The sequence below is a fragment of the Cannabis sativa genome, chromosome 4 (assembly GCF_029168945.1).
Source record: "Cannabis sativa cultivar Pink pepper isolate KNU-18-1 chromosome 4, ASM2916894v1, whole genome shotgun sequence".
NCBI lineage: Eukaryota > Viridiplantae > Streptophyta > Magnoliopsida > Rosales > Cannabaceae > Cannabis > Cannabis sativa.
In genome coordinates, this window is record NC_083604.1 from 69,165,457 (window position 1) to 69,181,453 (window position 15,997).

General features: G+C 33.9%; 2 protein-coding genes and 1 long non-coding RNA gene across 3 annotated transcripts; 1 reads left to right on the forward strand and 2 right to left on the reverse strand.

Annotated features, from left to right (window-relative positions):
- Positions 1-1,666: 1,666 nt before the first annotated feature.
- On the forward strand, positions 1,667-2,142 carry LOC133037350 (uncharacterized). The gene is made up of 3 exons (XR_009687453.1): positions 1,667-1,802; positions 1,911-2,009; positions 2,088-2,142. It is a non-coding gene; the product is annotated as an uncharacterized LOC133037350 (long non-coding RNA).
- A 6,048-nt stretch (positions 2,143-8,190) lies between these two features.
- On the reverse strand, positions 8,191-9,843 carry LOC133037351 (uncharacterized). Its single transcript, XM_061114398.1, has 5 exons — positions 9,541-9,843; positions 9,133-9,453; positions 8,925-9,023; positions 8,544-8,846; positions 8,191-8,303 (listed from the first exon to the last, which is right to left on the reverse strand). The coding sequence occupies exons 1-5, from the start codon at positions 9,829-9,831 to the stop codon at positions 8,229-8,231; spliced, it is 1,089 nt and encodes a 362-aa protein (XP_060970381.1). The 5' UTR covers positions 9,832-9,843; the 3' UTR covers positions 8,191-8,228.
- Positions 9,844-10,123: 280 nt separating this feature from the next.
- LOC115712399 (uncharacterized) lies at positions 10,124-13,567 on the reverse strand. Its single transcript, XM_061113928.1, has 4 exons — positions 11,644-13,567; positions 11,133-11,532; positions 10,946-11,036; positions 10,124-10,870 (listed from the first exon to the last, which is right to left on the reverse strand). The coding sequence occupies exons 1-4, from the start codon at positions 13,565-13,567 to the stop codon at positions 10,124-10,126; spliced, it is 3,162 nt and encodes a 1,053-aa protein (XP_060969911.1).
- Between the last annotated feature and the right edge of the window lie 2,430 nt (positions 13,568-15,997).

Genomic DNA, 15,997 nt, shown 5'->3' on the forward strand with positions numbered 1-15,997 from the left:
GTAATCACGATGTCTTGCATAGGCAAACTTTCCGTCCGTGGTTTCATAAGAAGGTATAACGACAAAATTGTAAAGTTTTAATTCAATCATTTATATTCCTCTCATATTAATACATTTTATGTATTTAGATATATGAGTTGCACAAGCTTGGAACTTTACAAAATGGTGATGAGTTACTCGCTCTCGCTTCCGGGTCCGATTACTTAGCAACATTTTACGAAGGTTGTGTAGTGAATGGTGTTCGGTTTATTGCATCAAAGCGAGATCAAAAGCGGAAGACACAAAATAGTGGTGTTACTGTTGCTGGAACTGAAGGGTTTAATTATTACGGCACACTTGAAGATGTAATCACTATATCTTATACTGGTGCATATACAGTGTCATTGTTTGAATGTAAATGGTATAACACTAATTCATTAAGAAAGAAGACAATCACTGAAAATAATATAACTAGTATAAATACTCGTGGATATTGGTATCAAGATGAACCGTACATCCTTGCTAACCAGGCGAAGCAAGTTTTCTATCTTGACGATCCACTCAGAGGTCGCGATTGGAAGGTTGTTGAAGATATTAGCCATCGACAAATTTGGGACATTGCTGACAACGAAGATGAGACTGATGTAGATGTTGTTAGTGATTCTAACTCTGCCAATTTTGTGTTGACGGTTGATCTTGGAGAGTATATTATGCAATCGAATGAACCTCCAGTAATTGTTGAATCGTCCGATCAGTTAGTGGATTCTGAGATAGAGAATAATGAACTTGATGAAAATTATGTTGCTGAAGAAGTAGATGATTTACTAGTTGAACATGTGGAGGATGAAAATGTAAACATAGTGAATGATGGAAATGATAGTGATTCTTACATTTAATTTCTTTCGCATTAACATTTGTGTGATATTTCAATTATGTGTTTCACATTTGTGAATTCTTACATTTTTTCCGTCTTCAAAGTAAAGTAAAATGTCAGCTACGTTAGCGACATACCACGGTGGGGATGGTGACGGCAGGGATCCCCCTGATCCTTCTAGGGTACCGTCGCCTTGCGAAGCAGGTTTTCATATTTTTTCAAATCTACAATTGTTCTGAATATAAATAGTGAATGTATGATTTACTAATAAAATTATTTTTCCCTCGAATATATATAGTTCCACCTCCGGTCAGAAAGGGTCGTGGGGTTGCCGCAAACGCTAATCTCGAAAAAAAAAGGAGAGATGCTGGTAAGCCCTTGCCGGTGGAGGTAGATCTTGAAACAGGCAAAGTTGTTGGCGCTGAAGCAAGCAATTATGTTCGATTTCTTGGCCAACAAGTAAGCATGTTGTGCCCGGGTGGTCATCTTAATTTTTCTGATGTACCCCAACAATACAAGGATCAAGTGCTCAATCGAATTAGAGTGAGTGATTTTGAATTATTAAAAGTTGTAATAATTTTATGTCCTCATTTATAAATTAACATAACTTTAAATTACTTTTATTACATAGTACTACTTTGATATCGATGGGAATCCCCATCGAGACCTACTTATGGGGACTTTATATTCGGTGATGGCGGAGCGGTATAGTGAGCGAAAGACACTCAGACACAAGCATTTCAAACAACATTACAAAAAACCAGAAGATTGGGACACAGTTCTCAAATTCCCCCGACTACTTGAATACGAGACTTGGAAACCGGTTTGCGAATTGTTCGTTAGCGAGGCATTTTTGAATCGTTCAACTAAAAATAAATCGAATCGGCAACTAATGAAATATCCAACAACGCAAGGCACAAAATCGTTGGCGTCCATACGCCACGGAATGGTATGTATTAATTCTTTAATTGTTAAATGTTTCATAAAAAAAATTCTTTAATAGTTAATAATATTTTTTTCTTATAATAAACTAATTTAATTGTTTATATTTGTATAGGGGGGTCCTCCTGGAGAGCATGTAGTTGAAGCATGGAAGGAGATCCATGTGAAAAAACCGTCTGGAACTTTCGTTAATGAATTAGCTGCAAAAGATTATGTAAGTGATTAAAATGATTTATTATTAAAATTTATATTTTATATTAATTACATATTCTAACAATTTTGATTTAAATAGGAGGAACTGATCAAGGAGCTTGATAGGAAGCGACTGGAACGACAATCCCAGAGCGATGCGGGACCGAATCCGAATACCGATGCGGTTATCGGTTTGACGTTATGGAAACGAGTTCTAGGCCAAAGATCTGACTATCAAAGAGGCGTGGGTAAAAGGCTCAAGGGCAAAGGAAAGAAACCAATCCCTCAAACTCAATCAACGGTGCCTCCCCAACCAACTACTGAAATGATGAGCACTGTGGCAGATATATTCTCAGCTATGCGTGCCACTTGGGGGGGTAATTTGACGCCTGAACAACGTGCCCAAATATTTAACCCACGCTTTGACAATTTCATTCAAACGTATAGTCAGTCGCGATCGCACAGTGGTTCGTCTTCTCAGAGTCATGCCGCTCCTCCGGAACAGCAACAACAACCTCCTTCGCAACCACAATTTCAGCCTTCCTCGCAACAACAATTCCAAAATTTGTCACAGCAGCAATTTGAAAATTTTTTGCAGCAGCAACAACCACAATCTTTTCCTCAGCAGCAACAACACTCTGCTCCGCCAATGGGAAATCAGTTCTTATACCGAACACCGTCAGAGTCTCCTCCGCTCGGCTCAAACTTTGCTGATTTTGGATTATTTGGGAGTTCATCGCAGGAGAACCAATTTTTTTCAACTCCCATTTTCAACCAAGCTGAGCTCGGTAATTTAACGCTGGGTTTATCATCAGACCAAGCGTATGTGCCTTCTCCGCCACGGGCTTCGGGGACTCGTACCGAAAATAATCCAGATCAAGACTTCATAATTAGAGACCTGAATGAAGATGTTAATGAATAATTTATTTATGTTTTGTAATAATTTAGTTTAATTTTGAGACAATATTTTATTAGGATTATTATGTTAAAGTTAATTACTTTGGAGACAATTTTAAATTATTAATAAATTTTATTAAATTGTTTTAATTATATTAATTAGATTTATTTATTAAATATTCTTATATTAATTAATTATTTATTTATATATAATATTAATATATATATTTATTATTATTTATTATTTATAAATATTTATTATTTTTTTTTATTCTGATGGGTAATAGCGGCGGAGCAATAGCGGCGGGACCCCGCCGCTATTGCCCTGTGTCAGTCTCGAAACACGAACCGACACGGGGCAATGGCGGGACCCGCCGCTATTAATAGTATTAGCGGCGGACCCTGTTTTTGGCCGCTAATACTATTAATAGCGGCCAAGCAATAGCGGCGGACCAATAGCGGCCGAGGTCCGCCGCTATTTCCCTTTAGCGACCACATTAAGGAGCAATAGCAGCCGAGGGGCCCGCCGCTATTGCTCCTTAATGTTGTAGTGAATTACAAATTATTTTTAGTAATATAAAATGTATTTTTAAATGGTGATCTTAAAGAGGAAATTTACATGCAGCAGCCTCCTAGATTTATTGGTGCAACACATCCAAACTATGTATGTAAACTCAACAAGGCAATATATGGCTTGAAGCAAGCTCCTCGAGCATGATTTGACAAGCTTTCAATAGTGTTAATCAACTTAGGGTTCTAGTCATCACATGCTGACACTTTTCTTTTCATAAAGTTCACTACTACAGTTTGTATCTAAGTTCTTGTTTATGTAGATGGCAATCTGGTTATGGGAAACAATGACAACATGGTGAACACTCTTATTGTTGATCTCAGCTGAACCTTTGCTCTTAAAGACCTTGGAGAACTGGATTACTTTCTTGGGATTCAAACTGTTAACACATTAGAAGGCTTGCTGCTTACTAAAACCAAGTATCTCCAAGATCTTTTCTGCAAAGCTGAAATGCAGAATGTTAACACTCAAAGTACCTCAATGAACAGTGGCCTTAAGCTGTCCAACTATGGCAGTGAGCTTATGGAAGATCCAACCTTGTATAGATCTATAGTTAGGGGACTTCAATATGTTACAATCACTCGACCTGAGCTTGCCTTCTGTTTAAACAAAGTTTGCCAATATATGCATACTCTTCTACAACAACATTGGACAGCTGTAAATAAAATTTTTCGATACATTGCAAGAACCTTAGATCATGGTCTGTTTTTGAAGCTAGTTCCAGAATTCACATTTGAAGCTTTTTTTTTTTGATGAATCAGGTGAATTTCATTACTCTAAGAAAATTTGTACAACACTATCGCGCCCTCCATCTAGAGGATCTAAATAATCTCTAATATTTACAAGGTTTCAAACCATATTCTATCTCTATTGGACACTTTTTTTGGCCAAATACAAGAAATTCGACTCTTTGAAACATTCTGGACTTGTGCTATGATTATATCACTATTTACAATTTTTTCCTCCCAAAAAATTGAGTTTCGAGAGCACCACAATGCATACACCAAAGCTGCCAGTGCACCACTTGCTTATTTTGGCCTTACCGAGCCATCTAATCACATCCTGGCAGTGGTCTTTTGCTCATGTTCCAATTCAACCACATCTTAACCTGATTTAAACAAACCTGCCCAAAGGAGCAGTTAAAAAAATCTTCATTGCTGCAAAACAGACAAGTGTTATCAATTTCAGGTTGGTATTTGGCTATCCTATCCTTTGTTTTGAGTCGGTTAAGCATGGCCATCCACATAATAAAGCTATGCTTTGGGTAGTTTAGCTAACTCCAAACTATGCTCGGCCAACACACTTTTGTCTCAGTTGAGATGAGTTTAAGATAGCCCTGAGTAATATCTAGATCCTCTAATGAGGCTGAGTTCAGAAACCTAGCTACTACTGTCTCAAAAGTGTCATGGATTCAATCTCTGCTGACAGGGTTGCATATATCCCAACCACAAATTCCTTCTCTTTGGTGTGACAACCAAAGCACAGTTCTACTTGCTGCTAACCTTGTTCTTGATGCACGAACCAAATACATTAAGATTGATCTGTACTTTGTTCATGACAAGGTTATTCAACAGCAAATTCGTGCCAATCATATTCCCGCCAATGCTCAGATAGCTAATTGTCTAACCAAACTTATATCTAACTCTAAGTTTCCTCTACTTAGGACCAAACTCAATGTTGTTTCTCAAACTACATTGAGTTTGAAAGAGCTGTCAAGGGTATAGATGGTTTAAGTGGTTAGGGGTTAGTTAATCGAGTTGTTGATTAGTTGTAACTTACTCTTCTGTTAGTTAGTTTTCTATTCTTTCCATTACTGTATACATAAAATTGTATTGTACTTTCTCTCAAGTAATAACAAAATTCATTTTCTCTTTCTGTCTTTCTTCGATTCAAAAATGGTCATCTTCTTTTTAACCATCACTTAAGAAATCAATGTTACAAAAAATAGCCTAGAGAACACAACCACTGCCCCTACGGAAGATATAACTTTTATACTTATATTATTTTTGCAATCTGGAGATGCAGTGGTCTAGTGGAGAACTTAATGTGCAACCTTCACGTGGAGAAAAATCATTCCACGACCATAAAACAACAAACAAACCAAACAAAAGAGTGAGCAAAAGCCTCAAACTTCCAACTAAAAATCCAAAATGGACTAAAATATGAGACATCAGTCAACGAGCAAATGATAAGAGTTATGAAAAAATCAACTAAATCGTAACAAGTAAAAATAATAACCATAATAACATTTAAGGAATAAAATAGTAGGGAATAATTAATACACATATGATATATTTAAATAGAAGTTATCTTTAATAGTAATAAAACCCAAGTCTTATCTTCTAATTTATATATATAAACTTCATAAAATTTACACTTTTTTTTTTCTTTCTTTTTAATGATAATAGTAATAGTTTTTTGTCCATACTTCCTTCCTTCTCTAATGATTATAATTTGTTCCTTCCTTCTCTAATAATGATTATAATTTGTTATAAGTAAATAGGGAAAATGCGTAAACTAATAAACAAAATGAATGAAGAAGAAGATTAGATAATCCGGCAAAGAGAGAACTATTTTGTCGGCATATATAATATATAATATCTTTATTAATATTATAAAAAAGAATTATATTATTATATAGTTTCCAGCAATATGAGCACTAATTAAAAGAAATTAATTTATATATATTTATATAAATTGGGCTTCTAGATATCTGCACGTCGCTTTTGTTGTCTCATATTGTGGAGAGAGCTTTGATGGGTTTCTTTGAATGTTAGTAGAGAATCGTTTGACGTTCAAGGCACAACACCTTTTTCTTTTTATTCCTTTTCAAAAGAGGGTGGTTCTCATTTTTCTATTCAATCCCATTATTATTTTTATTATTATCATTATTATTATATTATAAATCAATTCCGTAATCATTTGATGTTTTGTACTATTTATTTTACATCTTTTTTCATATACAAGATCCTCCCATGGGATCAATTAGTATCTAACTTTAATTACATTAATTGCTCTTTTGGACTGTACATATATGGAATTAATAGTTAATTAAGTGTCGTAACTTAAGAAGAATTAGTCAATTAATGTAATAGTTAATTATTAATTAATAGTTAATTTAGTGTCGTACTTTGTAATCTCAGTCGTGAGCTTAAAAACAATAGAAACCACTATAGTTATATAGATATTCATCATCAAATAATTATGAAGTATTACTGACAAATAATTAATTTGCAAGTAACATCACCACTAATATTTAGAAATAGAAAGAAAATTCCATAAAAATTAAATTTTAGTTGAGTAATTTGCGGCAAAACCCCATTAACTATCAATTTACTTATAAAAAACCATCCAATCTCATATTTTGGTGGGAAAACCTTCCAAAATTATGTTCCGTTTACATTTTTAAGGTATTGTCTGTCCAGTCTCGTTAAGTCCTAATTTTGCCCACGTGGCAATGACAGGTCACTAAAAAATTATCATACGTGGCAATATTTTACAAAATTGAAATTAAAATTGAAATAAAAAATTTAAGAGTAATTTGCCGCAAAACTCTCCCAACTATCAATTTACTTGCAAAAAACCATCCAACCTTAAAGTTTTTTGGATGATTTTTTGTAAGTAAATTGATAGTTGGGGGGGTTTTGCCGCAAATTACTCTTAAAGTTTTTATTTTATTTTGTAAAATATGACCACATAGGATAATTTTTTAGTGACTTATCATTACCACGTGGGTAAAATTAGGACTTAACGAGGATGGACAGACGACACCTTAAAAATGTAAACGGAGAGTTTTTCCACCAAAGTATGAGGTTGGATGATTTTTTACAAGTAAATTGATAGTTGGAGGTTTTGCCGCAAATTACTCATTTTACTTCGACAAATTAAATACATACCTCGTGTATTTGAATATGAGATTATTGAGAAAGAATTACTTAAAAATGCATGCATTTTACAAAAATTAACTAACTAAATTCTTTTTTTGTTAAACGATAAAATTGAATTTGTATGTCACTACAACATTCAGGAGCAATAGCGGCGGGCCCCTCGGCCGCTATTGCTCCATTTTTTGGCCGCTAAAGGGCAATAGCGGCGGACCTCGGCCGCTATTGGTCCGCCGCTATTGCTTGGCCGCTATTAATAGTATTAGCGGCCAAAAACTGGTTCCGCCGCTAATACTATTAATAGCGGCGGAGCAATAGCGGCGGGACCCCGCCGCTATTGCCCTGTGTCAGACTTCGTGTTTCGAGACTGACACAGAGCAATAGCGGCGGGGTCCCGCCGCTATTGCTCCGCCGCTACAGCACCCCAGAATAAAAAAAAATAATAATTATTTTTAAAAATTTATTTATATTATATATAAATTTATTTATATTATATATATAAATAATTAAATATTTAATAAATAAATCTAATTAATATAATTAAACTAAATATTAATCTTCATTAATAATTAAATATTATTAATAATTTAAAATTGTCTCCAAAGTAATTAACTTTAACATATTAATCTTAATAAAATATTGTCTCAAAATTAAACTAAATTATTACAAAACATAAATAAATTATTCATTAACATCTTCATTCAAGTCTCTAATTATGAAGTCTTGATCTGGATTATTTTCGGTACGAGTCCCCGAAGCCTGTGGCGGAGAAGGCACATACGCTTGGTCTGATGATAAACCCAGCGTCAAATTACCGAGCTCAGCTTGGTTGAAAATGGGAGTTGAAAAAAATTGGTTCTCCTGCGATGAACTCCCAAATAATCCAAAATCAGCAAAGTTTGAGCCGAGCGGAGGAGACTCTGACGGTGTTCGGTATAAGAACTGATTTCCCATTGGCGGAGCGGTATTCTTCTTGCTGAGGAAATTGCCGAGGAAAAGATTGGGGTTCTTCTTTGCAAAAAATTTTCAAATTCCGTGACAAATTTTGGAATTGTTGTTGCGAGGAAGGCTGAAATTGTGGTTGCGTAGGAGGTTGTTGTTGCTGTTCCGGAGGAGCGGCATGACTCTGAGAAGACGAACCACCAGGAGACTGCGATTGACTATACGTTTGAACGAAATTGTCAAAGCGTGGGTTAAATATTAGGGCACGTTGTTCAGGCGTCAAATTACCCCCCCAAGTGGCACGCATAGCTGAGAATATATCTGCCATGGTGCTCATCATTTCAGTAGTCGGTTGGGGAGGCACCGTTGATTGAGTTTGGGGGATTGGTTTCTTTCCTTTGCCCTTGAGCCTTTTACCCACGCCTCTCTGATAGTCAGATCTTTGGCCTAGAACTGTTTCCATAACGTCAAACTGATAACCAGTATCAGATTCAGATTCAGTTCCAGTATCGCTCTGGGATTGTCGTTCCAGTCGCTTCCTATCAAGCTCCTTGATCAGTTCCTCCTATTTAAATCAAAATTATTAGAATATGTAATTAATATAAAATATAAATTTTAATAATAAATCATTTTAATCACTTACATAATCTTTTGCAGCTAATTCATTAACGAAAGTTCCAGACGGTTTTTTCACATGGATCTCCTTCCATGCGTCAACTACATGCTCTCCAGGAGTACCCCCCTATACAAATATAAACAATTAAATTAGTTTATTATAAGAAAAAAATATTATTAACTATTAAAGAATTTTTTTTTATGAAACATTTAACAATTAAAGAATTAATACATACCATTCCGTGGCGTATGGACGCCAACGATTTTGTGCCTTGCGTTGTTGGATATTTCATTAGTTGCCGATTCGATTTATTTTTAGTTGAACGATTCAAAAATGCCTCGCTAACGAACAATTCGCAAACCGGTTTCCAAGTCTCGGTATTCAAGTAGTCAGGGGGGAATTTGAGAACTGTGTCCCAATCTTCTGGTTTTTTGTAATGTTGTTTGAAATGCTTGTGTCTGAGCGTCTTTCGCTCACTATACCGCTCCGCCATCACCGAATATAAAGTCCTCATAAGTAGCTCTCGGTGGGGATTCCCATCGATATCAAAGTAGTACTATGTAATAAAATAATTTAAAATTATGTTAATTTGTAAATGAGGACATAAAATTATTACAACCTTTAATAATTAAAAATTACTCACTCTGATTCGATTGAGCACTTGATCCTTGTATTGTTGGGGTACATCGGAAAAATTTAGATGACCACCCGGGCACAACATGCTCACTTGTTGGCCAAGAAATCGAACATAATTGCTGGCTTCAGTGCCAACTACTTTGCCGGTTTCAAGATCTACCTCCACCGGTAAGGGCTTACCAGCTTCTCTCCTTTTTTTTTCGAGGTTAGCGTTTGCGGCAACCCCACGACCCTTTCTGACCGGAGGTGGAACTATATATATTCGAGGGAAAAATAATATTATTAGTAAATCATACATTCACTATTTATATTCAGAACAATGTTAGATTTGAGAAAATAAGAAAACCTGATTCGCAGGACGACGGTACCCTAGAAGGATCAGGGGGATCCCTGCCATCACCATCCCCACCATGGTGTGTCGCTAACGTAGCAGACATTTTATTTTACTTTGAAGACGGAAAAAAATGTAAGAATTCACAAAATGTGAAACACATAATTGAAATATAAGTATTTAAAATGTTAATACGAAAGAAATTAAATATTCCTTTAATTGTAAAAAAATTTAGTAACAAATGTTTACAAAATAAAAGTTACACTGAAGAATCACTATCATTTCCATCATTCACTAAGTTTACATTTTCATCCTCTACATGTTCAACTAGTAAATCATCTACTTCTTCAGCAACATAATTCTCATCCAGTTCATTATTCTCTATCTCAGAATCCACTAACTGATCGGACGATTCAACAATTACTGGAGGTTCATTCGATTGCATAATCAACTCTCCAAGATCAACTGTCAACACAAAATTGGCAGAGTTAGAATCACTAACAACATCTACATCAGTTTCATCTTCGTTGTCAGTAATGTCCCAAATTTGTCGATGGCTAATATCTTCAACAACCTTCCAATCGCGACCTCTGAGTGGATCTTCAAGATAGAAAACTTGCTTTGCCTGGTTGGCAAGGATGTACGGTTCATCTTGATACCAATGTCCACGAGTATTTATACTAGTTATATTATTTTCAGTGATTGTCTTCTTTCTTAATGGATTAGTGTTATACCATTTACATTCAAACAATGACACTGTAAATGCACCAGTATAAGATATAGTGATTACATCTTCAAGTGTGCCGTAATAATTAAACCCTTCTGTTCCAGCAACAGTAACACCACTATTTTGTGTCTTCCGCTTTTGGTCTCGCTTTGATGCAATAAACCGAACACCATTCACTACACAACCTTCGTAAAATGTTGCTAAGTAATCAGACCCGGAAGCGAGAGCGAGTAACTCATCACCATTTTGTAAAGTTCCAAGCTTGTGCAGCTCATATATCTAAATACATAAAATGTATTAATATGAGAGGAATATAAATGATTGAATTAAAACTTAACAATTTTGTCGTTATACCTTCTTGTGAAACCACGGACGGAAAGTTTGCCTATGCAAGGCATCGTGATTACCATTAGGATTTTCATGCTTGATCTTGTCCAAATGTTCACTGTGAAGTATGATAATGTCAAGATACGATAGAAGGAGATAGAAAATAAAAACTAAAAATTTAATAAAATAATTTATAAAAATGTAACAAACTTACTCTAAGTAAGCTTGGATTTCAGGAGAATTTTGAAGAATGTACCACTCAGCTTTTTCACGACTGGTATGATCAAGAGCCTTGATAAGTCCGCTAGTTAAAGGACGAGATTGAGAATTAAAAACTGAGAGATAGCGACAAACAGAAGGCGCATCTTCATTTCGATCAAGCCGATTAAATCTTGTTTCACACCCTTTAAAGTACATTGAACAAAAGGTTACTGCCTCATCAGCAACATAACCTTCTGCAATTGACCCTTCAGGACGTGCCTTATTTCCCACATAATTTTTCAATTTTTTCATGTACCTTTCAAAAGGATACATCCATCTCATAAAGACCGGCCCACCCAATATCGCTTCTTCAGGCAAATGCAATACCAAGTGTATCATTATGTCAAAAAAAGCTGGAGGAAAAATCAATTCCATCTTGCACAATAACAGAATTAAATTATTTTGAGCATCCTCCATATCTTTTACATTTAGAGTTCTAGAGCATAACTGTCGAAAAAAATTACACAACTGAGTAATAGTTGTTGCAGTGTCACGAGGTAGAAATTTACGGACACCAACCGCTAGTACTCGCTGCATAATGACATGACAATCGTGGGATTTTAACCCAATAATGTTAGACTCATCTGGAGAAACTTTGCTCTTTAAATTTGAACAGAAGCCATCGGGAAACTTTATTCCTTTAACAAACTGACAAAAAAGTTGTCTTTTATCACGAGTCAAAACATAAGGAGCATGCGGTTTCATTAGCCTCCCATTCGCATCTTCATAAATCCACAACGATTCCCTAATACCCATCTTCTTTAAATCATGGCGCGCATTGGTTGTGTCCTTTGATTTATCATTATCCAAGATGGTTCCTAGGAGACTATCACACACATTCTTCTCAACATGCATGACATCAATGTTGTGTTTCAAAATATTCGTGCTCCAATACTCCAACTCGTAGAAAATACTTTTTTTCCTCCAATTACAATTTTCTGCAACTCTTCTACGTTTCACACCCCCAAAATTTTCATGATGTCCGGGAATTTGAGGTTCGAGAGCATTAACTTGTGATAATATTTCTTCACAAGTAAATCGTCTTGGAGGAGGTCTTCTTTCAGCTTTACCATCAAATCGAGTATCCCTTCTCATTGCATGGTTACTTGGCAAGAACCTTCGATGACCAACATATGATGTCTTCCCGATCACTCGAATGGATGTCGTGTCTTCATTACAAGTAGGGCAAGCTTTATAACCTTGACCACTCCACCCAGACAAGCTACTACGAGCAGGAAAATCATTCACTGTCCACAAAAGCGCAGCACGCATGGTGAACATCGAGTTGGTCGAACTATCTCTTGTTGCTACCCCATTATTCCACAACTCCTTTAATTCATCCACCAAAGGTCTTAAAAATATATCCATGTCTTTACCTGGAGATTTTGCACCAGGAATTAGGGTAGAGAGCAAGAAATAATTATCTTTCATGCATAACCAAGGTGGTAGATTATAGTTAGCCAACACCACTGGCCACATGCTGTATGCAAGACTCATGTTGCCAAATGGATTAAATCCATCCGCAGCTAACCCAAGTCGAACATTTCTTGGGTCCCTTGCAAACTCAGGATGTTTTGCATCAAAGTCTTTCCAAGCTAAACCATCGACCGGGTGTCGCAACACCCCATCGTCTTTTGATTTTCCAGTATGATGCCATATCATGCTTTTCGCTGTAATCCTCGAACTATATAATCTTTTAAGTCGAGGTGTCAACGGAAAGTATCGCATGACTTTGCAAGGAACTTTTTTTCTTTTCCCGTTTTCGGAAGTAACCCAACGACTAGTTCCGCAAACTGGACAAGCCTCCTTGGATGCATTCTCCTTATAAAATAAGCAGCAATTATACAAACAGACATCGATATTATCATAACCCAAGCCTAATTTCTTCAATCTCTTTTTTGCCTCGTAGTAAGTTGATGGAATATTATTTTCCTTCGGAAACGCAAACTTTAAAAGCTTCAATAATTCTTCAAAGATGTTATTAGGAATTTTTCCCCTAACTTTTAAATGCAATAGCTTTGCTAAAAAGTTAAGAGATGAAATCCAATCACAACCGGGATACAATTGAGCTTCAATTTCCTCAAATAAGTCATCAAATTGTGGGTTTGTGGTTGGTTGTTCATCTTCTCCTTGTGGTTCCTCAGTCGTCGAAGGAAAGAAGTCTTCTAAAATAGGAATCATTTCATCCTCTGATTCAACATCAGCAACTGCTACATCAACGACGACATCCTCAGGCTCCCCGTGATAAATCCACTTATCATATCCTTGCATAAAACCTCGATCAAATACGTGTGCTCTAACCCTATCTATTTTTTCAAACCTACTATTTATACATCTCACACAAGGACATCGTATTCGTCCATCACAATCCTTATGTTCTGATGCCATTGCTAAAAAGGCTTGTAGACCATTCCAAAATTCATGGCAACCACGATTTCTGATTTTGGTCCAAGACTTATCGATTGTCGCCATCTACAATTTCGACGACAAATGAAGTATTAAATATTTAAATTTTTGTAAAGTCTTATGAAATTTTATGAGTACAAATTTTATGATATTTTTTTGTAAATATAATGATAAATATGAATTATTATTGTTCTTTATTATTAATTTTTGAATTTTTGTAAAGTCTTATGAAATTTTAAGAGTACAAATTTTATGATATATTTTTAAATATAATTATAAATATAATTATAATTATAAATTTTAAATTTTTGTGTTATTTTTATTATTCATAAAAAAATTAATTTATTTTTTAAATATAATTATAAATATGAATTATAATTGTTCTTTATTATTAATTTTTGAATTTTTCTAAAGTCTTATATTTTATGAATACAAATTTTATGTTATATTTTTAAACATAATTATAATTATAAATTTTAAATTTTTGTGTTATTTTTATTATTCATAAAAAAATTAATTTATTTTTTAAATTTAAATAAATATAAAATAATTAAATTTTATAAAAAAAATTAATTATCAAACTTTAAACTAATTATATTATAAAAAAAATTATTTTACATATTACACTATAAAAATTCATTAAATTACTAAATTTTAAATTTTTAATTTTTAAATTTTTACCACCTTAAACTAAATTTGTTTTTTAAATTAAAATAAATATAAAATAATTAATTTTTACCACCTTAAAAATACATAAAATTCCATTAACATATTTTTTCTTAAAAAACTTACATAAAAATTTGATAATTTAATTACAATTATTATTAAAATTAAAAAAATTGTTTTTATTTAACTTTTTAATTTTCAATATTCAAATTTTTATGTAATATTATACTAAAAATTTTAGGCTAAAATTATACCAAATAATTTTTTAACTATCCTAAAAATTTTAGGCAACAATTATACCAAATAAATTAAATCAAATAACAATTACAATATAACAACAAAAATAACAAAAATATATACTTTCAATTCCAACAAATAAATTAAAAAAGTAAAAAAAAATTACAACAATAAAATAAATATATAAATTTTATAAAGTATATTTATTTAGTATATACACTCACTAAAATTATATATATTAAATTTACATATATATAAACATAAAAAATATATATTATATATAAAAAAAATACATTACATAAATAAATATATATATATACAGTAAAAAAATATATATTATAAAAAATACATATTATATATAATATATATATATACAGTGAAAATATATACTAATATAAAACATAAAAAATATATATATACAGTGAATATATATATAGAGAAAAATATTTATATATAGATAATATACAAATAAATAAAATAATAAATACCTAAATAAATTATATAAATACACAAAAAAATATATATATATCAATTAATATATATATAACAATTAACATATAATACAATATTTATACACAGAAAACATAAATAATATATATATAAAGAAATATATATATACAGAAATAAAATATATAATACAATATATATATATATACAAAAAAATAAAAAATTAATACCCAAACAATATATATATACACATATTATTAATTATACACCAAAATACACAATATACACAATATACACAATATACAGATCTATCACAAAAACAAAAAAAAATCCGATCTAAACATAAAAATATACCCAGATTATAAATCAAAATGTGCATACAAATACAAATCTAAAACCTAAAACTATAAGATTACAATATGCATACAAATACAAATACCCAGATTATAAGATTAAAAAAAAAAACATACCAAAAAACGTCGGGAGTGCGTGGGGATGTACTGTTGGTGCGTCGGGATGGTGGTGCGCCGGGGTGGTGGTGCGCCGAGTGGGGTGCTTCGGGGTGGGGCTGATGGTGGGGAAGGGTCGGATTTGGGGGAAGAGGGGTAAAGGGGTTTGAATTTTGAAATGAAGGAAAAGTTGGAGAAGTGGGGCTGATGGGGGTATTTATAATATGTGTAGCGGCGGACTATTAGCGGCGGGGTCCGCCGCTAATAGTATTAAAAATAAAAAAATAAAAAATACTATTAGCGGCGGACCCCCGCCGCTAATAGTCCGCCGCTAATAATTTGAAATACATGAGCGGGAATTATCCCGCCCATTTATTAGCGGCGGAGTATTAGCGGCGGGGTCCGCCGCTAATACTAATAGCGGCGGACCAATAGCGGCGGGCCCGCCGCTATTAGTATTAGCGGCGGAGCAATAGCGGCCTACTGCCCGCCGCTAATGATATTCAAAAAAAAAATAAAATTTGGCCAACTATTAGCGGCGGACCCCACCCTCCGCCGCTAATACCCCTATTATTAGCGGCGGAGAGGGCCCGCCGCTAATAACCCCGCCGCT

Bases quoted from the DNA above. Each gene is read 5' to 3' on its own strand.
- LOC133037351 (XM_061114398.1), bottom strand. From the start codon at position 9,831: ATGTATGATTTACTAATAATATTATTTTTCCCTCGAATATATATAGTT. The intron at 8,847-8,924 runs GTAAGTGATTAA...TGATTTAAATAG, and splicing joins AATTAGCTGCAAAAGATTAT to GAGGAACTGATCAAGGAGCT. The intron at 8,304-8,543 runs CTAATATTTAAC...CAAGAAGAATAC, and splicing joins TGACGCCTGAACAACGTGCC to CGCTCCGCCAATGGGAAATC.
- LOC115712399 (XM_061113928.1), bottom strand. From the start codon at position 13,567: ATGGCATCAGAACATAAGGATTGTGATGGACGAATACGATGTCCTTGT. The intron at 11,533-11,643 runs GTAATTTTTTTC...TTTTTCCTCCAG, and splicing joins AACAACTATTACTCAGTTGT to CTTTTTTTGACATAATGATA. The intron at 10,871-10,945 runs GTATAACGACAA...TTATGTATTTAG, and splicing joins GTCCGTGGTTTCACAAGAAG to ATATATGAGCTGCACAAGCT.